Consider the following 26,343-nt stretch of genomic DNA (forward strand, 5'->3'; position numbering starts at 1 on the left):
GTGCATAGCTTGTGTAAGTACTTAATCTTAGATCTGCCTTGGTAAGATCTCCTCTTTGTAATAGAAAACAGATTACATATTAACAAGTCATTTTAATGTGAAGCTCACCGTGGAAAGAACAACTCTGCCCTTCTCAAAGGGATTCCTAACATGTACCTCAGCAACCAGTTGCTGTTCGCAGTCTGTGGGCAGTATTCCTTTTCACTAAGGATCTAGAGACAGACCAGATCCATAGCAAGAAAACCCTATCCTAGTAAGAAAACTTTACAATTGTTTGTCTGAACCATATCTGCTTTTAAGTGTGCTGTAGGATTATTCTAGACCTTATCCTAAGAATTGCTTCAAACATTTGTAATGTAGTATTAAGCTTCTGATGACCATGAGCAGAAGATACTCTGTTCTTGCACATGACCTTTTAGCTATTGAAGAACTCACACTGGAGATTTCTGCTGTGTGAGCTCTTCTGCCAGGCATCAGGAAGTCTACTAGACAAATTAACGTGTAGATGGATTTTAAGCCAATACTTAAGAATGCTACTTATTACACTGCTGTGGTAAAAGTCAAAAAGATATTAATGGTGTTAAAAGCCTATAGGACCAAAGCTAGCTCAGTCATTACTGACTTAAACTTAGGACAACTGATGCTGAAGTACAGTCACCCCCTCAGTGCCAGAGGTGTGACTAGAGTGGCAGAATTCAAGACTGAGGTTGCAGAGTGGCTGCAGAGCAGCTCTTCAAGGTCACTGTTTTTGTTCAAGGACTTCACATATGTAAACTTATGGTGTCAGCTCATCCACACTTGAGTGCATGGAGGAGCAACAGTCAGTAGAGCAAAGCACGTACATTTCAGTCACTTGCTGTCAGTAATGAAGACGCAATTCTAGAACCTGAACTAGTCTGGCAGGTTTATGTACAGCTGTAAATGGTGCTTCCTTTTTCTGTGAAGATATGTGAGAGTTTAATTTACTTCTACTACTGGTCATGGATTACTTTTTGTAGTATGAACAGTGATGGAAGATGAAGGACGTGGTTGGAGATAAAATGGCTGCCAAAGCCAGAAACAAGACCATGATTCTTCACTTGTTTACAACAGCAACACCTCACACAGGAGAACTGCTGCAGGAGTGCCTAATTAACACCTGAACACACCTAAATTTGTTTCTGCAACACAGTTCAAGTCACTGAAGCATTACACTGCAACTAATCCCAGTTTCTTATGCTGACTGGAATCAGAAACCACTTTTCATAGTTAGAGTAGCCCATTCCCATTCTGGTAATAGAGAAGCTGTTTGAAGTCAACAGTGACTGGCTCTAGCAAGTGCTACAGTACCTTGGTGACGGACAGACGCATTTGGAATATAGGAACATACATCTTAAACACTGTCAAAGTCCAGTGTATCAAAGAAAATAGCAATACATTGTAGACACTTTCATTAGATAACTAAACGACCAAAAATAAGTGGTAAGCTAGGCAAGTTCATCAAGTAGATTCCATCTTTGCAGTACTAATATCCAGTTTTTGTTTTGGTCCTAGACCAAAAGCTTTACATGCTGAATACCAAGGCTTAAATAAGTTCTCAGCATTTCTTTCAAGACTGCAGTAAACAGCATTTAAGCAACCTCAAAATCAGGGTGCTGATATCCAGTTTGTGCAGCACCATTTCTGTTGTTTCTCCTTCCCAGCATGAGACACGATGTAAATTTAATTCAAAACAAAAGAAGTGGAAATAGTAACAAGTGCAATAAGACATTTTCAAGGGAAAGCTACACAACAGGCCTTGTGAATTCTAACCTTTCATCCTATTATCATTAGCATCATCCTATCATAAGCACAGTACATTATGTACAGCGGTGTGCACCAAGACCATGAATTTCAGCACATGGCAGAGCCACTATACTGGAGCTGTTTGTAACTAAGATTGTTAGTGGCACGGGAACCTAAAAAAAGAAACACATTTAAGCTTGTATTATTCAGTTTATATGAAAAAGACCGTACAATTCCCATGGTACATCAACAAGATCGACTGGTATGCCAACTAACCTCTATTTTAATATTTAAATTATAACAATACAATAACTAGAAAAGGTCAGTGCTTCAAGTGACAGCTTTTGCCACTTCAATTCCAATATTTTTCCAAAATAATGATGCGATTAGATCTACACTTGAGCATCAGTAGTGGAATACAGTATCCTTTCCTGAATAAAGGAGCTGAGGTTTATTCACAATAAAAGCTTTAAATAAGGTAGATTGTTGCCATTTATATATCAATTCTGTATGTTTGATATAAAATATATCGGGAAAGCTTAAACTGACTTATACAATCTACATTTGGCTAAAGCTCCACATAAGCAGCATCAGTGGAAATGAACATCAGAGGTGTACTTAACATAAAACACTTTCAAAACTACTCATCAACAAATGACAGAAGTTTGGCTAAGAATAACTGAATATCTGAAGTGTGTACCAGACAAAAAGAATGGACCCTGCGGTTACTTGCACTATTTTAATTAAGTAAAAGAAAAGCAAAATTTAGTCCACTTCCATTTCTCCGGAGGGTTTGGTCTGCTGAGGGTTGTCCTTTGCTGGTTCAGGTTTTGTTTCACTACCGCTCTGTCCGTTCACTGGTCCGTTGTGTTCACCATTAGCTTTTGACTGCCCATCACTGGGAGGTTCTATCTTCGGTTTGGGCTTGTATATAATGGGATTACAGAAGCTATCCAATTCCTAATTGTGACAGAATTGAGACAGCAAGGTCATTTGGTGCCACAGCAACTGTACTATACTAGAACATCTCTCATTCATTTCTGGTCCATAACAGCCTGGAATTCAATTTTCAAGGATTAGACTTCTCAACTCTATTAAATTTAGAAACTTAAAATAAGCCTTTCACTACCTAAAGAACTTCTGATCTGTTACAAACCTAAATGGCAATCCATTCTGCAAAAAGTCTGGTGCTGTAACTTGGTATTTAAAAAAGCTTATGCAGAGGTATGCTGTAATTCAAGAGCCAGCACTGAAGATTGCTGAAAGTGTTGGTCCCTCTGTATAAATCTTTTAATAGCTTTAAAATATTTGTAGATGTAATATTCTACCTCAAATCTCAACCAAAATCTGGTTCAAGACAAGCTTATTAGAATGCAACAATGATCTTTATGATTTTTTTTTTTACCTTAGATTTTGCCAGTATTTCTGCCACTTTCACAACTGGATCCTGAGTCAGACTTAGTTTATTCTGGGCATTCATTTTGCTGTTCAACCAATTCATAGCCTCATTGATGTATTTTTCAACTTTTTCCATCTCAGCAGGATCTAGGTGATCATATTTTTCATCCTAAGAAGAGATATTTGTATCACCAATTAATATATGCTGCTCACCAATTAAATTAATCTTAGAAGCTACAGAAACACTCGTAACAGCCATAACTTGAGAGATCCATTTCAAGTGGTCCAAGTGACCATGAAAAATGTAATGATCTTTGATTTATGTTCTTATGAAGAAGCTGTTTCTGCTAGCAATGCAAAACAGTTTTCAAGTTCTCAGGAGTCAAAGTACAACAGCCCTTCTAAAGCAGTTTAAGAGTTAATCCTATAGGATTTTTTTTTAAATGCAAAAAGCTCTACAGCCAAACTCAAAACACTTATAATCCTTAAATCACTAAATAATTTATTTCTACCTTATTTTTGTATGCTTCTACTGCTTTCATAAGGAGCTGAATCTTCTTTCCCAGTTCATTTAGAACTTTTGGTCTCTCTTCATGTTCCATGCATCTTTCCTGAATAGGCTGTCCAAATTTCTGGAATAGTAAGCACAAAGATCTTTACAAAATACATATTTCCTTTAGTCTGGTCTAAGAATAAAATGAGGCATGGGAAGGAAGGCTGCCTTTAAGTCCTTTTCTCACCCACTCAAGAGCTAAATCTTTGCATGTTTCTTTAGTGCATCATCAACAAAAAAAAATCCCAGAGGTTTAAACAAAGGAGTAGTACCTATCCTTACCAAGCTTGGTATTTTGCAGTTTTCTGCAAAAAGAGCTTTTGGAACAGAAACAAATCAAGATTTAATGGATGCTTTAATTTTCAAGCAATTAATCTGACAACTTCTAGTTTTATCCACTGTCTGTTTTTCCTTCTCTTGAATAGTGGTATCCAGGCAGTTGCCTGGATCTGCACTGCTGTTTCCATCAGTTATCCCTCCCACAAAGGAAATCTGACTTCAGAAAAAACAGCTGGAGCCCTAGGGCTAGAGATATACTTCAACTTACTCCAAAGTAGCTAGTCATTCATCAGAATTCACATTTTGCCCATGAGATTATTAAAATCTAAAGTATTTAAGGTTTTTTTTTTGTCATTGATCAAATGATACAGTGGAAGCTACTGTTAAAGCACTCTCAGCCTTTATTGTTAGACATTAGACTCAAAAATTGGGTTTTATAATACAGCAATAGAAGACCACTTAGAACAGGACAATCAGAGCATATAGTCTGGAGTGTAATTCTGATTACCCAGGAAGGCAGTCAAACTATTCAAAAACCTCCTTCAGATTGTAACAAGACTGACAGAAAATTCCCATAGCAATTAAATCTGTTGTCACTAGTAACAGCCTGCTTCATTTCAACCATTTTCAAATTAGGAGCACAACTCTCATTAAAACAAACCGTAGTTTTCGTTCTAAATATTATGTTTGCTTCATAAATAACTTATATATACAACCTGAACACCAACCCATAAATACATGCATGACTTTTCTAGAAAGCAACTTAAAACCTTACTTTTAATTCCTGAAGCTTATCCATGTATACTTGTTTTGGTTGGTCCTCTCCATCTTCATAAAGCCAATTTTCGGTGTCCTCTAACATCAAGGTCAGCTTGTTTGAATCCTACAACGCAAGTTAGGGACACTCCAGTTCAGAAGGGAACACATCAAATGAGACTTTTCTCCCACTGGAACACACCTTCTTTGCACTTCACCCCTACTCAAAAAAGACTGTTTCATCAGCTTGAAACATTCAAAGTGATAGTGAAGGAAAACAGTAATTAACAGACTTCAAAGCCAAGATTTTACAGAGTGATAAGAGAGGGAGGACAGCCCTACTCATCTGATTTGCAGGTGAAGTTTATTGGAGTTATAAAATCAGTCCCAAAGCTATGTAAGACAGCCCATGCACTTCTTAATATTATTCCATATTATCTGTTTTTTTTTTTTTTTTTTTTTTTTTTTTTTATTCCTACCCACTGACACCATCTAGAAGCTTGTGGCCTGCTTTCCTATGCTGACCATAGGATTTTTATTTTCTGCCTGCATCCCAAATCTTTCTTTGCCACTGAGGAACTTCTCAGACAATAAAGAACTCTGCTTGCTTGCAAGTCAAATGTTAGGTCCAAGTGTAATTTGAACTTCACTTTTGTGAAGTTGATCCATCTCTTACTCCAAAACTAGTCCAAGAGACTGCTGGAGCCTTCCCAGAACCCACGCTCAAAACTTATTAATACAAAGGAACTTTTTCCAACAGTTGAAACATATAAGCAAGTCTTACTTCTTCAGTGATAAATTTCTCAAAGACTCCACACAGTTTGTCTCTGAATTCATACACATACTCTTCAACAGCATTCTTAGCATCATTTCTTTCTTTCTCAAGCTTGTCTTGCATCATCATCTTCCCCTAGGGTGGAGAAAAGCTTATTTAAAACTAAAAGCATTTTAAATGTCAAGCTCAGTGACTACTCTCTTGAAAGTGTACCACAGAACTTGGCAGAAGCCTGCTAATTTCCAATTACTGATAAAAGTGTTCACCTCTGTGTAAGTCATCTGCACTGCAAGCACAACCAGAACAGTGTAAGCTAAGTCTAATGAAACTGAGTAATTTCACCAAAACCCCAACAAAAACAAACCCCCTTACAATTCTAAATTGGGTAAGTTGATGGTTGCCAATTATTTTAGATAATTATTCACAGCGACATTGAGTGGTCATCTGTTTATGCTGCTTACCTCATTTTCTATATAGGAATTGATCAGATCTTGTCCCAGTTGCCTATAGAGGTTTGCCTGTATAGGGAGGTCAATACTCTTAACTTTTGTTTTAGCCTTTGGCTGGGATAGATGATCTTGCTTTTCTCCAGAAGAAGCCTATAAAGAGTGACACTACTAAGAAACTTCCAGGAATGGAAATATTACTACATTTATGCTCAAAAAAGAGAGACGAATAAAACTAGTTAAGACAGCTACAAATTAATTTTATATAGATTTAGCACCTAATTATTCCTCTGTATTCAAAATCACCATTACCTCAGTTTTGAACCAAACTGGTGAAATTTAATTTCTTTAAACATAAAGAGCTGTAAGAAAACTTGTTCAGAAGCTATTATTCTTTACAGTATTTCGTAAGTTTCCCTAAATTACATCTTCACTATAAAATTAGGTTGAACAACAGAAACCTACTTCAAATTCTTAACCATACTGTGTTGAAAATTAAAGTGCTATGGTAGGATTCCTAACCTACATATATTCATTTATTGAAATGGTTATGTAAATATGCATTTCTTTAAATACAATCCTACATTCTGCAACTAGTAAAATCAGTGAGTGTGAGAATACTGGGCAAAAAACCGTCTTATCAGTACTGAATACAAACTTTTGTTTCGGTTCCAGCATTTTCAGTTTCCTCATCTGCTTGGTTCTGTTGTTCAGTTTGACTTTTTTGCACACCTTCTTCTTGATCAACCTGCATTTTATCCTAGAGAGAGAGTTACATAACTGAATGCAATGGTTTGCTGTAAGATTTAAGACTGATGTCAGTTACAGTAGATCACACGCAATATATAACCTTCAGAATCAATCCTAAAAATTTTTGATTCACCATGTTTGAACAGGTGTTTTGATATATTGCTTGTATTTCTATCTTTCAAATTAAATGAACTCAGCCTTTTGATGTTGCTGTCTGAACCCATAACATAATTACACTAAACCCTGTGAATACTCCCTTCACTTTAAATTAGTAATGCATACATATAAAATGCAAGCAAAGAACATTCTAGAAACACACCACCAACACAGGCAATAACAATGGGTTCTCTATGGAACAGCCAGAACTCTGACCTTGTATAATTTTTGACTTAAACTTTAAAGTTTGTAGTCCAAAGCAGAAGTAATTTAATCATCGTAATTATTACCTGCATCTGTCTCAAGGACAGTGAGACTAATAAAAATTAATTTCTGTAGTAGTAGCCTCTTGGAGTACATGACCAACTGTCTTCCCTCCTTGCCACCCAAAATAAAGCACGCTTCAATTAAATTTATCTGTAAATTTATCCTAAATTCATCACTTATGCTTTATTCTAAATTTAACAATCTGAAAAAGACACCACTAATTACTAGTGCTGATCACTTGGTTTAAGTAATACAACTCCCTGTCATCACTGAAAAACACTTTCAAGAGAAGTTTTCAGGATGACTCTAATATTTGGACATCCAGCACACTGATAACTAAGGAGCTGTAGATGAAGTCTGAAAGATCCAAGACTGCTTCTACTAAAAGGAATTCAGATTTCTGGATTCATAAACTACATATTCATGAAAAATCATTTACTGTTAGTTCTCCAAAATACAAAAAAAGTCACTTAAGGATTTCAAACTCTACCACAGAGGCATATGTTGCAGTTTAGAGTGGAAAACAAGGTTACTTTTACCAAATGTAAGTTTTGTCACTTCAGAGTAGGGGGGAAAAAAAAAAAATAAAAAAAAAAATCGAAATGCTAAATTTACTGTTCTTACTGTTCACACAGAAAAGCCAACAACATTAGGAACTGCTTTACCTACAGGAAATAGCTATAGAGGGGAAATAATACACATATACACCACAAACCTCCTCCTCAGAGTCAAGGGGATCATCCTCAATACTGAAAGGTAATTGCTGACAAGCACCATTGTGAAACAGAAGATATGTTAGACAAATGGAGTACTAGAGCTGGAAAGCCTGAGGACGGAAGCAGTTACTCGTGTACTGAACACCCAGTGAACTCCATGAGCAGTATGCCTCAGACTAAATGCCAGTTCTATCACTTCCAATCCTTTTCCACTTGACTACAAACATCAGATACAGAACACTTGCCCACAAGGAACTGCATCATATTTAGTATTTCAAATATGCTCACGTTCCTGGAAAGCAATGTAGTATTTAAGGAGTTGCTTATATAGATTATGTAATGCTAGTTGTGTAACCACTTGCTCTAATTCCTGTAGTATATTGAACTAAAGTGGGAAAAGCTGCTAAGAACAAATCTTAAATGAAAGGCTGCCAAGGCTACCATATATAAATTTTACTCATTGAAAAAATACTGCGTGAGGAACAACAAACCCTAAGATTAATTTGTCAACAGATCTCATTAAATATGCTGCCATTTGCTAGCAACACCAGATAATGCTAATGCTGGTGAGATGGTGAAGCACAATAACAAAAAAAATCACTTTATTCTTTAGAATCTGGTTTTACATTCTTCTTTCTTTCTTAGTGCCACACTTCACTAGTACTTCAATAATAAACATGAAGAAATGTGTTACATAACTGAAGAAGTAATTTAAGGGTGGAGAAGCAGTAACTGTCAAAACCTAAAGACTGATTTAATCTGCAATTATTGGCTCTCTTATCAGAATTACAGTGTAGATATTTCCAAGTTTACATACCAGCTCTTCATCTCTGCCTTGGTTCTTACTCGATGATTCAGTGTCCATGGGTGTGTCGTTGTGATCCCCCTCTATGTTCTGCTTCTCTATTATGGAAGCATTAGCCACGCTGAAAAGGCCATGGATATTGACACGCACTTTCACCTTCACTTTGGAACTGTCACCATCAGGCTGGGGACCAACATTCTGAATAGTAAAACGCCCTTGAAAACAACAAAGACGGCTTTAACTGTTGTGTCAAAAAAGTAGTGAAAGAGTGTTAATTTAAACAGCACCTTCACGTAACTTGAACTACTTGGAAACTTTCTACTTAGTTGTCAATCCTACAATGTAAGCTGCAGGTAGATAAACTAAAGCCTGGTTCCCCAATTATTATCAGTTCACTGATAAAGCAAAAACATCTTACTAATTATCTGTATTTCATAAAAAAGCAAGATACCACTTTACTAGGTATTCTACTTCTCTGTTGCCTTCTGTAACCATCACACTAGAGAAATTACTCTGATGATCTCAAATGGTTTCTTTTGTCCATGTAACTCAAACTTCACACTGCAAAATAAAATGTTAACAGAGATTTTGAATGATGAATTTGATAACAAGGCTACACTACACTTCCTGGAGAATGAACAGTGCTTATCAAGGCTTCTGGAAGTAGTGAGGTTGATACATTTTGCAACTTGCTGGAAATTTGACTGTAGATGATGCAGACTGTGCACACATAAAGAATAATGTTTCTTCCTGAAGACTTCTTGCATAGACAGCTAAATAAACAGTACCAAGTTTATATCTGATTAATAAATCAGGAAATAAAATCCTGAATTAAAGACCCTGAGGAGTGTATTAATACTGCAAATAAGGCAGCATTAGCTACCAAGAAACTTATTCATACCATCTAATTCTTTACACTCTACTACAGATACTTAAATTGAGGAAATGCCTATCTTTTGTGTTCTCATATTAACAGAAAGAGACATGATGGATAGCACTAGATGTTACCTGTCCAGACAGGTAACAGCTCCTTTGATCCAATTTCTTTGAAAAATCCAGGCTAGCTGGCACATAAGATCTTTATCAATTTTATAGAAATTGAAAGAACCAGACAATAGAGCACTAAAAACTCCTTGTACCTACTTGTTTTAAAGCATTCAGAAACTAAAAATAAAATGAACAAAGCAGAATTTTTTTTAGGAACTGTCCAACAAAGATGTCAATACTGTTTGATCACTACATTTAAACCAAAAAGACTGTGCTGAGCCTTTCTAAAGAACCAAAGCTTTACTATAAACTAGGAAATATGGAAGTGACCGATCTTAGAAGAAAGGAGAACCACTCTTCCCAATATCAACAGGAGCTGGGTAAGGAGTTTCTATTCACATTTCCTTACCTATTCTGGAATCAGGATAAGGCACTTCATGCGGATGGGTATAATAAGCTTCCAGGTCAAAAGGCTCTTTCTTGTGAAAAGTAATTACTTTTGAGAATGGAGCAGCATGGTTCTTACTGAAGACTTCACACTCCCTAAAGCAGTAAAACATTAAGTGAGGTTAAACTTCTGAGCATAATTTAATGGATAATGAAAATCCAGGTATGTTAATGATCAGCAGCCATGCAAACAGCTGAGTAATTTAAGTCATTTTATGACAACATTTGGAGGTTGAAAGCCTCTTGCTCTCAAAGCTGGACTCTGCATTCAAGATGACACTTATTAAAAACTAAGCAACTTCATTGCAACATTTCTTAATTAAATGTACTTCCAATTATTAAGCAGTAATTGGAAATCAAAAAGGTACAGTGCAAAAAAAAATCTAAAACAGTTCAAGTGGATGAGAGCCTCAAAGCCAGAGGCCTGTTTTTTTCCCCACAGCTCAACATTTTTCTTGATATACAAACACACACTTTTCAGTCGGCACTGTACCAACTTACCCTGTTCCTTCTTCATAAGATGATTTCCATCTCAATGTTACAGAGTAAGGAACAACATCTGTGATGGAAAACTCACGCACTTTAAAAGCTGGGGAAAGAATTGCACACTAGAAAAAAAAAAAAGATCAAAATTTTATTATATCCATATAATCAAATAAATAACAAGTACAAGAATTAATACTTAAGTGCTAAAAGGCTACAAATCATATTGGTCATATGGAGGTCCTACTTATCATAGAATTTTTTTTAACAGAACCTTCTCATAGTTAGTTGAACTGAAAGACTTAACTAAAGTAAGAGGTGCTACTTCCCCAGTGATTTTCAGTGAAGATACCCAGCAAAGCTTTCAAACGACTACACGGAAGTGGAACAGCAGAATTTCGGTCATCAAACTTAACAGGTCTCTAACAAGACTATCCTTTTAACATGACACAGCAGCAAATTAATGAATGTAACAGAATAATTTCTGACAAACTGTTGAGAGAAGTAAGACTCTGTATCTTGTTTCAGCTGTAGCACCTTTTGCTTGTGGTTAGTTTTATTTCATTAGTACATGATGTTAAAGTAGCAATACCGAAGTTTTATTTCAATAACTATACCTGCAAGGCACAGCCTCTTGCAACAGCTTCATCAGCATTTAGTGTGGTGCTTATCTCTTTACAGAAAAAGTTAGAGATCTGTTCCTTCACTGCTGGAATTCTAGTAGCCCCACCTACTATTTCTATACTGTAGATATCTTCACGCTGAAGTTCTAGAAAAGAGAGTGCATGGCTTTAAATTATCGTCAAGATTTCAAAAAACTGTCTTTGGACAACTAAAAAAAAAGAAAAAAAGGAAGAAAAGGTAAGAGTCTTCTTATTATCTGACACTGTGACAAGCACTGAAGGCATTTAACAGCTGACAAGATCTTTGTAACTCTCTGTCCCTCCTGCAGGCTACAAAGGTTTCTAGTTGCATAAACCTGGGAAATGCAGAAGCCAAGCATCAATGAGAACAGCATGTCCATCCCCTTTCTGGTGTGAATAGACCCAAAAGTGTAAAATTGGGTCTTCTTTAGGAGCCCTGCCCTACTGGACAATACCTCACCTCTCCTGAACAACAAAATGAAACCCAAATATACCTCATCTTATGGCTGGCTCAATCTTGGTTGCCAAAAATGTAAAGCAAAACCTTTAGCTAAATATATGTAAAAAATAGTAGACTGTGCTTGCAGGTTATCTTGAATTCAGAATTAAGAAGTTATGTGTATAAATAATCTCAAACTATCAGTCCTTGAACAGCTCTGCTCAGATGTTACTCAGGTTGTTAATTTCTGTATTAGCTATCTAGCCAAGTCACAAGAGAAGCAGAATTCTTCCCTTTCTTTTAGATGAAGATGTTGGAATTAGGGGTAAAACCTTTTCCCGTGAAAGTCTAATTCTCTCCTTTACACTACATTAGGCAAAAAAGAAATTAATTTGTTATATGCACATGCTTCTGGTAACTTGTTTTAAGAATATACTGCCAAATTCTCAGGTCAGTGAAGACATGTATGTATCACATGGAACAGGCTGGCCCAAAGGTTCCAGTAAAGAATAATATTTTTTCCCCATCATAATTTTGGCTTGGTTTGGGTTTGTGTTTTTTTAAATCAATTCGGAGTGCCAGCCTTTTCCATGACACAGGGTGAATGAGGGTCAATAACCAAGGTTGCAGAGTGGCATGTGCAATAAATGAGGCAGGAATGGGATCATGCAGTCATGACAAGCGTATGAATGGAACTTACATTTAACTTTTCAGTATTTAGCTTTGCAATTCTAATAAATACAAAAATATATTAAAAAGATAATCATTAAGGAGATAGAGGATAACTGGATTACTAGCAGTACCTAAATTAACTCCTACTTACTTGCTTGATCCATGGCTGCTCTTAGAGGAGGCTCTACTCTGGCCAGGAGGGTAGCACACAATTGCTCAAACTGAGCTCTGCAGGACAGGAAGAGTGTTCCACATTATGAGGCAGCTTAGAGACCACCCTCCCCTGCACCTCAGTGAAAACAGCACACCGCACCTGTTCATCTTACTGGAGACATCAAGGTCATTCATGAAGCACTCAATATTGAGTGGAAGGTCAGAAGCATTTGCACTCATAAGCTTCTTGAGCTTTTCACATTCCTGATACAATCGCAACAGTGCTCGCGGATTCTCTTTTACATTCAGTTTGTATTTTGTCCTAAATTCTTCAGAGAAGTAGTCTACCAAAGCCTCATCAAAATTCCTACCACCTACAAAAGGGTCAAAGGTAGTAGCCAAGACCTGACAGAAGAGAAAGAAAGATGAGAAGTTATTAGACAATGTTTGTTCTGTGTCATTTACTCAACACAGCAAAATGTGCTATCATCTTCCATGTGACTTCAAATGGCATTTTGCTACCAAAGACAAGTTCACAAAAGCATTCAGCCAGTAGCAGCTCATAGACAAAAGTCTCCAAAGCAGGAAGGGAAAACTGTTCAGTTTTACCTTGCATCCTATTGGATTTAAGACTTTCAACTTGGAAAAAACCCCCCAGCATCATGGAGTGACTTGGGCAGTTCAAGAATTTCCCATGAGTAAGTCAGCTGCACAACTACAATGCTTTTGAGACTACCTGACTATGCAAATATATCAGTAATATAACATGGCACAAAAACTGCAGTGTGCTCAATTATCAAGCACTTTTCAAAACATACTTTGGGATAGTTCACTTCTGCATTTTACAAAAACTGACTTACTGAAATAGCAAAAAACAACAGAAGAGTTTTGTATTCCACGTTTTAAAAGTATTTGCTATAGACATTTAAAAAATAATCTTTCCAAAGAGCAGTATTTTGAATATTAAATACTTCAGGCATATGGAATTTTAATGCATGACTTAAAAGATTACCTTCAGTTTTCCCTTGTTAAAAGCACAGATGGAAACCTGATATGCAGAATGTCCCATATCAACAAAGACCACATTTCTTGGCTTCTCTTCCAAGGCTGGCAGATCTTGCTTGTATATTCCATAGGCTAATGCAACTGAAAAACATCAGTTTAACATCAGTTTAACATGGAAGTTAAGGGCAAGATGTAAAGTGTGCATTAAAAGCACTACCAAAAGACACACAGTACCCATTCTTTACCCTTTCTAAACACCTCCACAACTGCTCAAATGTTGAAAAAATGTTGAAAATACATTTTTCATTGACAAGAGATGAAAGAAATGTTAAGTGAAGGTTTAACACTGAAGCATCACCCTGTAATTCAGTTCTGCTTGCAGCCAAATTAACATTGTAATTTGTGAAATTGCACAGATTAAGCCTCATGCTTACACCTCCCCCTTGAAATGTTTACTTTCATTATTTTTTATCTTAGCTTTGCAAAACTCACGCATACCCAAGAAACAAACAAACAAAAAAAGCATTTTAGAAGACTAGTTTATACAAATCTAAGATTTCACTACCCAGCACTCATTTGGAAAGTTGTTTAAGACTTTCTAAGCGCAAAGAAAACTTCGATCAAGAAAAATAAAAGTTACTGATTTAAACAGCTCCATGTTTAGTTCCCATAAAGTGTTAAGTATTTCTATGCTCTACCCTGACCAGAAGAGGGAAGTTACTTTATAGAACCAGTTGTCCCACTGCCGCAGCTGACAGGATTGCCTCAAGTTTCAACTGTCATAACCCCACAGACTCAGTTGACTTGGAGATCTGAAAAGTCATATAGCTCAAGTTGTCTGTAGATATGATCAGCAAATCCACTTTTGGAGAAGTGCATAAAAATGCAATTTGTGTAGAAGCAGCTCTTAAAGCATACACATTAAGTAGTTAAAAATGAAAAATCTTTGGATTATACTTTATAATTTCCCTTCAATGTTTATCACTTCAACTAAGTATTAGCTTACGATAAAAGTATTTCTCTAATGCTTCCATGAGTTTTATTTTTACTTCAATATACCCATCTTCTAGAAAGCTGGAAAGAAAATTAGAAGACCCCACTACACACCTATGTAAAAGAATGTATTTACCATAATGTTTTAGACACATCTGATAATATTGTACTGTACTATTATTTAATACAGCAATTAAGAATTTAGGTCAGGTGCACACCCCAGTTGGATCATGAAGAGATTCAGAAGGTAGCTCAGGCCTTCCGGATACAGCTCCTGTAGGTTCATGGTACAGCTGAGAGGTAAGCACAGATCCCAGCTTTCCAAAGCTATCCCCCAGTGGCACTGCGTTCAAGTTAGCAAACCCCAACTTCCATCACGCCTCCTAAGTGTTGCACACCACCCCACTGCGGTGTTTCCAGTTCCCAAGCTGGATTGGGCAGTACCAGCCCAGACAGCTCTCTCTCAAGCTCCTAATTTTGTAAGAGCAGGATGTCATCACCCTCACATTCAAGAGCCTGAATGGATTTAAAAGGAAAAAAAAAAAGTTTCTGCCCTTTACCTGCTGTAGTTTCATTCATCAGCTTCAGACAATTTAATCCTGCAATCTGCGCAGCTGCCATTACAGACCTTCTTTCAGCATCAGTGAAGAAACTAGGGACCTGTTTCCAAAAACAAAAACACAGGGTATTATGGAATATGGATTTTTTAATTTAAATAAGTCAGACTTGTCCATTAAGCTACCCTATAAATGTCATTGCCACAAGAAACTGTTATGAGCTAGCCACAAATTAATAAGGCAGTCTGAATAAAACAGGTGGTTAATTCATTTCAGTTCATATTTTAATTAAGATTTCAAAATTTGACAAAAATGAAGTGGCATCCAAGGTTGTTTTAAATAAAGCCGATTTAAGCACCACAAAAAATCCCCCTGAAAATGCTTTCTCAGATTCTTAAAGTCATTACTAGTTACTGAAAACATTTGTGCAGGACAAAGTCAATACAATAAATATTCACACACGGCCCAAAAATAAGTTACAGGCAGAAGCACTGCAGTGATGCCGCAACTAAACCTGAACCTGTATTCATTTTTCAAATATCACCTCCAGCACAGTGCCAGCTTACAGGGAGCTACAACATTCAGTGCCATCAAAAATAGCCAAAGCATAATCAGAACTCATTTAGAAACTGGCTGCCATCAGCTGGCACATCTTCAGCGTCAGTCAGAACCACATTCACAGTGTGTTTTGCTGGCTACCACTGTGGTGTATCCCTCTGTGCATGGGAGGTGCTCTCTAAGTGTCTTTGTATACCAAAAGGAAGCAAGGAAAAACATCAAAGTGGATTTCTAACAGCTAAATTACATGACTTTCCAGTTTCCATGTCTCTGACAGATGCAATGTCTCTCCAATCCTTCACGCCCAGACTTCCCAGCTGAGCCAGTAAACAAAAACCATGTGAAAAGCAGACACAGGAATTCATATCAGGAACAAAACCTCCTCAAGGGGAAGGCCATCAGCTAGAAAAATCATGGGCAAACCAACCAAATAAAAAGACTTTTTCAAACAAAGCCAAGTAATTTGGGCTTCTCAAATTGTTACTATGACCCTCAGAGAGTTTAGGCAACTCTCAACTGCACTACAACAGCACTCAACTAGGTAATAACAAAGAAATTTAACATGAATTTGGGAAGGTTCTTTGGAATCGAGGAGGATATGCTTACGCATAGGACAGCTTCCATTTATAACAGGAACTACAGTAATCAGGAATACTATATGCAGCCCTTGTAGACAGACAGTTTGGATTAGCTTAAACAATATGTTCTTTCTGAAAACACGCTCTTGATTTAACAAATTTTTCATCTTCTCACATACAATTCCAAAAGCATTCTCATTTGGAAAACCTTTAACAAAGGCCTATTTTTGGGGATACAATTTCTATCCACTATCTATTCCCACTGCAACACGGTATAACTGGTCCTAGTTTATGTAAAGCTATCTATAGATTACAATAAATATATTACCACTTACTGAGATCACACAGTCTGCCACTGGCTTCTTCAAAGCACTTTCTGAAGTCTCTTTCAGTTTGGCCAATAACATTCCTGTAATCTGTTCAATTGCAAAAAGTCTCTCTTCATCAAGGTATCTCACCTGAAACAGAGAATTGTGATTCTGTAATCCATCATCTCAACTTTTCTCTGAAGATGTGATGAAGCTTAATACCAAACTTTAGACACAAATAACGCCATAACAATTGATGTTACAGATCTGTGCTACCTACAACAAATCTCAAAACAGTTCAGTTTAGGTGCAAATTGTTTTATGGAAAACTTAACACCTCAGTTATCTCAAGGGGCTATTCACAACGATACAGTATTTCTGTTGCTCATGTGGGTTTTTTTTAATTTAAAAAACAACAACAAAGCATTATACATAACCCTACCACAAGCTGAAAATAAGAGTTTTGGAGCAAACCCAAGGAACATTTCTTCCTGCAAGGGTCACTTAAGCACATGAGGCAGGGAAGGTGCAAACAAGGCAATTCTAACAGTCCTGCCCTGCTCAGGAAATACATCTGAATCTTCAGCCTTCGTGTGAAGTTCTGTGTCCTGAATTCCTGAGAGACTACTGTCTCTCTAGCAATCCCAAGCACTCCTGTGCAGGGAAAACCAGAAGGATGTATATTTACACTAGCAATTATTGTGATATGACCAGGTGTACAGAATAAAACTCACTTTGTGGTATGAAGCCCTGTCAAAAAGCAACTCAAAGAGCACTGAGGATGATTGGGAAATCTGCTTCAAAAGTGCATTCCTGATCCAAATTAAAATGCTAAAAAAATAGACACATTCAGAAATTGAAGCCAGAAAGCCTGAACTCTGAGAAGAGCAGTTTCCAGCCATTTAGTCTGGAAGCAAATTACAAATAACTTGTTCAGATTTTATATTCAGAGCATTATCTTGTTTTCCCAAAACTTGGTCTCTGCATGTCTAAGACCTAAACTCAGAGGGAAACTAATAATCACACACAGTAGTTTTTTAAGGTATTTGAACATATTTGAAGGTAAATCTAGTAGAGTAAGGTGAAAAGCTAGTAATGGAAATTACTATGGAAAGCAAATAAAACTGATGAGAAATCTCGATCGACATCTTGGTTAGAAAGTACAGGACTTATTGAGAGAAACAGGAATAAATTTAGAGCCTTCTTTAGGAAAATGTAAGTCTGTTCATGCAAGAAGTGACAAAAGTCCAAATCTACCTCTAAAAGTACTCTGCCCAAAGCTTTAACTCACCTTTACTCCCACGGAGCCATTAGGCATCTTCTGAAGTTCATAGGGAAGTTTGGTCCTCTCAGCTTGTATGTAAGGATCTTCAAATGCTCTTCCATGCAGTTTTTTGAAACCATGTAATGCATTTTTTACATTTGTGACAATCTGTGGAAAACATATTTTAATTACCTGTGACATGCAGGCTACAGAGGACCATGAAGAAAGAAACTCTTGTTATGTTGGGTTTAATTCACACACTGACCTGTGTAAAGCTCTACACATTCACTGGAAAGAAACATGTGGGGAGAGAAAGAAGAACCTATTTTTTTATCTATGACCTCCATTAAAAAAATTGAAGTTTACTTCTCTCTGTAATATTCATTAGCTTGCTGCCATCAATTTTCACTGTGGTGTTTACATTAGAGGAACTTTCTGATACATTATGCAATATTTGAGATCGTATATTGTTGCAATGGTTGTCAGTAGGAATAAATGAAGTTATTACCTACAATAACCTTATATGAACCTTCACCTAATGAACACATTTCACTTCCTTTGAAGTTCTCCTCTAATTCAGATCCCAACTGGATGTGAAGTCTCCCCACATCTGTTCTCTCATCAGTGTTTTAACCCAGTTACTTTAAGGACAGGCTTTTAAGCAAAGAAAGGGCCAGAAGAAAGAAATCCCAATGAACACAGTATTTAAGCTATCAAAAGAAACTACTCCAGGGTAATCTTGTCCAAGATGAACTAGTTTACTAATCTAAACAGCAAATTTTCCAGCTGGGAAGAATACTGACAGGACACTTTCTCAGCAGCAAAGTTCAGGGGCTGAGCTCAGATAAAAAGTGTAAAGTTGCTCAGAATGAAAGTAATAATATGGCTTCTGCATTTACTGCCTGCTCATGGTACATCAGGAGGGCTCTACTACCTTCACATCTGCCAGGCAAATCTAAGGGGAAGGAAGTCTTCAACATGCTAACATCGTGCATGGACACAAAAAAAGAGAGCAAGACCTGACCTATTTTGAATTTGTAGATTCATACCGTCTATTACAAATCTTTAACATGTGGTTTTTTTCCCCAAAGGGAGGTTTTCCTAGGTTGCAAGTGAATTTACTGAGGATCAGAGAAATTTCACTTTCATTCAAAGCTCCGAAGTGAGATAGTACATAACTAAAATGCACTCATTTCCCATTATAAGCAACAACCAGTATTTCTATGAAACTCTGTTCAACTTCAGTTTCAGCTTTTCTAAAGCATAAGCTCATTATCCCTCCTCACCCCAGTAGAGATTTAATTACGAACTCTATTCTTGCTGTCATGAGTAAGCAAGAAAATAATATTATTTTACTGGTGAACAAACAAGGTTTTCTGTTTCTTCTCTTCCCCCCCCCGTGACAAAACAATGCAGAAATACAGTTGCAATTTTAATATAGGGTTGTTAATATTGTTGAAGCAGTAACTGTGAAATATACACTTACTGCACAACATTCACTTCAAAACATAAAATTATCAACTTCATTTGTTACTTGTCTTCCCACAGTTCAACAGGACATAAGTCTAATAAGTCACAATAAAGTTTGTCATCAATTTACCTGGCTCTTTGCTGCATTCCCAATGGCTCGGGTCTTGGATCCTAAAGATATACATGCTCTAAGTAAAAACAGAAAAAAAAAATATCAGCTTTAAAAGATAACATCATAAAACATTTCCATGGTACTATAAAATATCCACAAAAATTCAAGTAGCAGAATATGGATGTGGTGTTTAAGAGCATTACTGCATAAAGCACCAGAACTTGAAGTGGAATTCTAGTTATTCTTTTCAAATTACTTTAGAAACTGCATGCGCTGCCACTGTTGTCATTATAATTGCATTTAGGGAATTCTGTAAAAGTTTCTACAGATCTCATCACGAAGGAAAGGCATGAATAGTCATTTTTAGGTCACAGATAACTGAAAAGAAGCCTGTGACATTTAATTTAAAAACCTGAACTTTACCAGTCAGGGTTTTTTGACTCAATAAACCCTTGAGTCTGACAGGACCACATTCACATTGCAAGAGCCCTTACCAACAATCCTGACACAACAACTGGAAAAAAACCCAAACATCTAAGGCCAGGGGAGCTGAACAGCCCACAAGTTGTTGAGCACTTCCGTAACTGAGGACTACCAAGTACATGCTGCAAACAGGCAAAAGGGGGGATATCTGGGAACAGCTCCCAGGATTTTGGAAGCTCTAATACAGTCCACAGACCCTTGCTGTTTCTTGTGTCACCACTGAACATCCCTCTGGTTCAGCAAAGGTTGCCCTAGGTCACAGTCACCATCTGGCCCCCCTCACCACCACCTTTGGAAATGGTTGGGTTTTTTTCTGGAAGTTACTATCACCACACTTCACATTACAGATTTGAAATAGAACTCTTCCCAAAAGGGAATGAATCTGGCTAAAACCATTCAGGAGTAAGTAACAGATACAACCCAGATTTCATACAGTTCAAATGTAACTGTAATTGTTTAATGAATGTATAAAGGTCACTACAGCAGATTACTTCCTGCCTCCTCTCCCTCATCACTACAACGAGGCTACCGTAATTTGAGAGTATCCTCTAGCAACCTCTTCTCTGTGACACCACACTGAACATACAAAACCTCCAGATTTCACTGCTGCAAACAGACAAGGCATTGCTCTACATTTTCAGATATGTAGTTCAGCTTTCACCATTTTTAACGTCACAATGCTACAGTTCCCAATCATACCTTGTGATAATTAATGAAGGTCAGATAAAAGAGCTCTTTATACAGTAAGCAAATGGTTTACAAACTACTGCTATTGTATCACACCTTTTCAGTGTAGGAATCTGACTCTGCTGACAGACAATTACTGGCACATACTCCACGCAGAGCATGAAGCATCAAGTCAGAAGCTACTTGACACACCACAGCTCCTGCCAGGGTTTACTTCAATTACTCACTTCCAGCACAGAGGGATGGATGGTTTCTTCTTCCATTGGCTGGGAAGCAACAATGCCAAAAAATGAATGTGCTCTCTTTGGCACCAAAAACTTCTGCAGTATCCAAAACAGTCCTCTAGGAAGAACATCCACCCTAAGGATACAAGGATACTGAACTGCTTCCCTTACCACTACCCTCAGCTTGCTTTGAAGAGAGCTGTAGAGCAGTACCCAGACTTCACTAAGGTAGCAACTCTCCTCACTGGAAGGACATTTCAATCCTCTCCCTGCATTGTTTTGAAGAAGATGTTACCTTCATGATCTTAATTACAGCCTGTGATCACACTAAACACACGTGGTCTGAAAAAAGTTACTAAAACATTATGAGCTACCAACAATTGGCTCTCTTCCCACAAAACTACAGTGGTGAGGGAGAGCACCTGAAAGGGCCACTAGCCATGAATTTAATGTGCTAGGAGCACTGGAAACATGTACAACAGACTAGTTGGAATTGCAAGTTCAGAAAAAGCCAAGCATCAGTTAACTTCCAAAGAGATGCAAGGGCCAAAAGCCTTAAAATATACAAGTTCTACCAAAATGGATGGCTTCATAGCAAAATCTTTCTCCTTTCCTTCTAGAAATATTCGTTCTAAAGCTTCCAAGATGATACACATCTTACAAACACTAACAATCCCAAGCATCAGATTACAGGATGTACATTTCAGACAAAGGACCACCTGAATGTTTTAACAACAGGGATACTGGATTTATGACTTAAGAATCCTATGTTAAACTGTGGTAATACAGATCTTCCCCAAGTCTACACTGCTTTTGTCTGTATGCTGTAAATGATGATGTTCACAGCAGCACTGCGCAGGTATCTGAGCCAGCTCCAAAGCTGGAATCTGACTGCACTGATGAGCCTTGCCCAGAAAAAGCACAGCCAGGACTGTCCTATCTTTAGGCCCTGTGCCAGGATCTTTACATGGCTTAATAACAGCACCCTGCACATGAAAGGGTTACTGGCTTGTCCAGGTATTTTTACACAGCGCTACACAGATGCAGCAGACTCTGGATTTCTGGGAGTAAGTCACAAGTATTTGGGACATCTCCAATCCATGTTAACTATTAGCTAATTTAAGTATCTGAATGACGTAAGCACCTGTATAGAAACATTTAAAACGTTTCCTGTGTTGCTATGCGCAAGAGGAAGAAAAGTTTTGACAATTCAAGAGTTAGATCTGTCTACATCATTCAAATCCTGTCTGAAGTAAAGGTTTAGCAACTATTACAAACTTACATAACAGTAATAAATTTGTTACATTTATATTGACCTTTCTGGTTTGCCTCAAGATAACAGTGCTAGAAAGATGTTCCTCAAGTTGTCTTGTATTACTGTATTTTGAGACAGAGAAGGGCAAGGAAAATGTCACTTTAAGTGAGACACCCACTGCCTTTAAGTGTACATGTACTCCAGATGCTGTAATTGCCAACTTGTACATGCTTCATAATCCCTCTGCAAGTATCTTGAAAGTACAGTTAATCATATATTAATGTGAAAAATATTAAGTGCCGAGAAGCCTTTCTGCAAAGAACATACTCCAAGAACAACTAAGAATTGGAATTGTTCTTCATCATAAGGGGGAAGGAAACTACAGCTGCCTGAGGATTCTCTGGGCAACAACTTCATGGGATTCCTTGCACTGAATTTGAAAAGTCCCTGAATTTCAGTTCTCATAAAACGTGCACAAGGATAATGACTGCCTCAGAGTTAATGTGAAAAGTATATTTTTCTAAAGAATAAAAGGAGTATTAAACAGTATTCCCATTAAAACAGAAAGTATGCATTTCAGCACTCAATTTCTTCGCACTTCTAAAAACCAACTTTTTAGAAAGCAAACCAACACCTACATTTCTCCGACATCAAAAGGAGCGCAACGCTGAGGTTACTACAACCTCACACAGCAGTAACAGCTTTCTCTGTTGGCTACAAGTTCCTTTAATAAACGGAAGCACCATCCAACCCCCGATTTTCATGAGTATTACACGAATTCCTTAATCCTCCTTGAAAATTATGCACAGACAGAGCTATGAAAATACTAGACGTATCCCATAGAAACAGAGGAGCAAAGTCTCCACCTACTCTTGCGTATCCCATCATCACAGACGCTGCCCACTGCCTCCCCCTCTTCCTCGCCAGACCTCGGTATTCCACGGCCACCAGATGCGGTGCAAGTAAGAACAGGTTTAAAGAGAGGGAATTCATCGCGCCACTTCCCTATTTCCCTGGTGAATCAACGTCCTCCTCCTTCCCAGTCTCGCCACCACTCCATCATGTAATTGTTAATGAAAACGCTTCCAGCTCTGGCAGGCGTTCCAGAGCTGGGGAAACACATGCATTCCACCGAGATCTTTGACTACCCGAAAACAAAGCGTGACAAGGACGGAAATAAAAGTCCGCTGTGCCTCCGGAGCGGTGCGGCACATGCACAGCGCAGGATTTCAAGGACACGCAGAGGCAGCAGCCAGGACAGCCAGACGCAGACACACGAATGTCTTCCGGGCAACCTCCAGCCCCAACACACGCACCGCTGCGCCTGTTCTCGGCAAAAGGCACTCTCCCGGCTCCCGCCGCGGGGGCTGGAGCGCCCCGGGGCGCGCAGGGGACACGGCCCCGCGAGAATACACGGGGCTGCCCCTGGCGGGCGGAGCAGCAGCGCCGGGCCCCGGGAGCGCCGGTACTCACGGGGTGCAGCGGTCGCTGTACTCGTTAGCGATGGTCTCGATGCCCCCGCTCCGCGCCACGCCGATGTAGCAGTTGAGAAAGCCGAGGTCGATGCCCACCACAGACATGGCTGCGCCCGCTGCTCCCCGTGCCCGCCGCGGCTCCGCTGGGACTGGGACTGGGACTGGGACGGGCCCCGGCTCCGCGCCCGCCGCTCCCCCACTGCGGAGCGCCGGCACCAACCGGCAGCGGCCCCGCCGTGCGCAGGCGCCGCCGGCGGGAAACCTGCCCGACCCCGGCCTCCGCCTCGGCTCTTTCCGGCACTTCTCGGGCGGCGCTGCCCTTCCAGAAGGATCTGGAACGGGAGGGAGGCGAGGGAGGCGGGGAAGGAGGGAGGGAGGGAGGGAGGGAGGGAGGGAGGGAGGGAGGGAGGGAGGGAGGGGTGCCACCGGGAGCGACGCCCCGCGCTCGCGTCACTCTGCGGCGGGACCGCCCCGCGCGCCCTTAAAGGGAGCGCGGAGCCCCCCTTAGAGCTAGGATTGGCTGCGACACGGCTCGAGTTAATGAGATTATAGCAATCCGTAGCAATTAGTGCCGGGCGGTGATTGGGGTCATTAATACAGCCGTGCCTGGAGTGGGAAGGCTCTATCCACATTTGTTATAGGCATGCTGGTGGCTTATGAGGCAAATACGAGACAGACATATCCGATTGCAAAAGGCACAGCAGAAAGATTCCTTAGATGGTGTATTTTGCAAGATACGGTTCTTTCTGCGTTGCCTTTTTTCCTCGAGAGTGATCCTGCGTGAGTTCTCAAAGGAGACAGCTGCGTTATAGATGGTGTGTCTCCAGGCCTCCCGATTGGAGGCCAGAGTAGACCAGTTATGGTGATCAATATGGCCAAGGCTGAGATGTTGTTTCAGGGAGTCCTTGTATCTTTTCTTCGGAGCTCCTCTCTTGCGGCAGCCAGTGGCAAGTTCACCATAAAGCAAGATCTTAGGGAGGCGGTGGTCCTTCATCCTGGAGACGTGCCCTGCCCAGCGCAGCTGTGTTCTCATCAACATGGCCTCTATACTTGTGATTGCTGCTTGCTCTAGAACAGATGTATTGGTCACATAATCTGACCAGAGATATATATAGTTATATATATAACTATACTTACCTACTATATATGCGTTAATTACCTCATTTTACTTCCTAGTGTTGGGATCACAAAGGCAAACCAGGTCCAGTCCCACTTGCAGTAGCCAGGGAGACACATCCCAGCTCTGCTTTCTGCTCTGCTCTTTCCATCCCTCTTCCAAAACCAATGATTCAAGGTATTGCAGCACCACCTGAGGATGACTACTGACTGAATAGAAACCCCAGGCTAAGAGGTTGGACGCAAATACTCCTAAGTGCCTCTGCAACCTCACTAAACCAGGCCCAGCTGAAATTGTGCAAGTGAACCAGAAAGTGCCAGTGGACCTTTGCTTTGACAAGAGTTGTGAGATAAGAACATAAGCAGGGTAAGCCAAACTCTTACTTTGTAAAAGCCATGTTTGTGTGCTTCAGTGTCATGATGCCCAGCCTGCAAGTATGAACAAAACTCAATTCAGTCAGATAAACCACAGACTTGTCTGAGCATATCTCTTCTCCTATCATCTACTGCCACTGTAGAAATCTTGGAACTGGGGTTGTCCAAGTCTTGCCAATTCTTGGCCCATGGATTGCATCTGATTTTTTAGCAGCAAAAAAAATATTTGTACAAACTCAATGAGCTAAGGGTTTCATGAGAAACTTAATGGCTGGGGAGAAATGTTAGGAATGCTGCTAGCTTTAGTTTCTTTGAAACCAGACATTTACATAAAGGTCTCCTAAATGCTTCTTTTGGACCTTAAGTTATCAGTACTCCACAAAGTTTGGTTTATTTTTCCTTTCCCTATTGAAAATTATTGCCTAAGAAATAAAAAGAAGTCTCCTCATGGATGTGCATGCTAAGATTTATCTTCAATACTGAGATAAGAATCCTCAGGCATTTAAAATTCTCTCAAGAAATACTATGTCTCAAGTGTCTAAGTGCTTAGAGCTCTATATTTTTGGGCTCTGTTTTGACTTAAAATGCTGACAGCCAGATAAGAGCCTTCTGTATGTTGTTTGAGAGATGGGACAGGGAGAAAAGTTAACGGCTGTATTTCTTAAAGCCAATTTTAAAAAGAAACACAAACACAAATTCCTTTGCTGTCCTGACACATGCTTTAAAATACCGTGAAAACACAACAGGTGAGAAACAAGTTTTCTGTGGTTCATGTAGAACCTGTCCCAGGCAGATCCATACTCCCAGGTGGAGTCCATATATGGGCTCTGCTGACAGCCCAGGGAAACTGCTGTTACCAGGATATATTCAGGGACAAGCTGTAATTTAAAATTCAAGATGCATAACATTCAGTGTGAATAAAATGGAAACAATGAGAATTTTAAACAAGAGGCAAGTAAGTATTTTCTAAGGAACTTTTTTCCTAGTGTTTCGCTTACTCCAAGGGAGTGATCTTTTGCCTAATAAATATTTATCTGGTGTCATGCTCTGTTAGCTGGTTGCAATGACTAAATTTAGAAAGGCTGTGATCCTTCTTCTGATGCTTCTTTTAAGCTCTACTGGGCAAGTAGAAGGCTTAGGAATTAAATGAGGTCACTCCAGTCCTAAGGGTGCTCTGAATTGTTTCAATGCTATTAAAATTTACACAGCTAATTCCTTTTCCTTCTTTAGTATCACTGAAATATTTTTATACCAAGTAGATTGCAGTTCATTAGTGATCAGTAGAGTCCTCTAAATCATATTATGGGCTGGTTTTTGTCTTCACTAGCAAAAAACATGAACACTTTTTTTGGCAGAGATGAATCCAAATCCCTTTCTTCATGTCCAACTCTAA

At 38.9% G+C, this 26,343-nt stretch overlaps 1 protein-coding gene across 2 annotated transcripts; it reads right to left on the reverse strand.

Moving 5' to 3' along the window:
- Positions 1-1,940: 1,940 nt before the first annotated feature.
- Positions 1,941-23,706, reverse strand: HSPA4L (heat shock protein family A (Hsp70) member 4 like). 2 transcript variants are annotated; one of them, XM_032684874.1, is made up of 19 exons: positions 23,458-23,706; positions 19,354-19,411; positions 17,781-17,921; positions 16,517-16,639; positions 15,049-15,148; positions 13,503-13,636; positions 12,651-12,895; positions 12,489-12,565; positions 11,200-11,351; positions 10,601-10,707; positions 10,062-10,195; positions 8,678-8,880; positions 6,630-6,731; positions 5,987-6,124; positions 5,535-5,660; positions 4,770-4,877; positions 3,675-3,794; positions 3,170-3,331; positions 1,941-2,724 (listed from the first exon to the last, which is right to left on the reverse strand). In XM_032684874.1, the coding sequence occupies exons 1-19, from the start codon at positions 23,562-23,564 to the stop codon at positions 2,530-2,532; spliced, it is 2,532 nt and encodes an 843-aa protein (XP_032540765.1). In that variant the 5' UTR covers positions 23,565-23,706; the 3' UTR covers positions 1,941-2,529. The 2 variants fall into 2 exon arrangements, with proteins under 2 accessions (XP_032540765.1, XP_032540766.1); XM_032684875.1 differs by lacking the exon at positions 6,630-6,731 and having other exon boundaries at positions 23,458-23,703.
- Between the last annotated feature and the right edge of the window lie 2,637 nt (positions 23,707-26,343).

This window comes from Chiroxiphia lanceolata, chromosome 4, assembly GCF_009829145.1.
Source record: "Chiroxiphia lanceolata isolate bChiLan1 chromosome 4, bChiLan1.pri, whole genome shotgun sequence".
NCBI classification, from domain to species: domain Eukaryota; kingdom Metazoa; phylum Chordata; class Aves; order Passeriformes; family Pipridae; genus Chiroxiphia; species Chiroxiphia lanceolata.

What these genes read in the sequence shown, in the direction of transcription:
- HSPA4L (XM_032684874.1), bottom strand. Translation starts at nt 23,564, where the DNA reads ATGTCTGTGGTGGGCATCGACCTCGGCTTTCTCAACTGCTACATCGGC. An exon ending in ATGCTGGAACCGAAACAAAA is followed by an intron (nt 6,125 to 6,629) that starts GTTTGTATTCAG and finishes CACTCTTTATAG; the next exon opens with GCTTCTTCTGGAGAAAAGCA. An exon ending in TAGAAGCATACAAAAATAAG is followed by an intron (nt 3,332 to 3,674) that starts GTAGAAATAAAT and finishes ATCTCTTCTTAG; the next exon opens with GATGAAAAATATGATCACCT.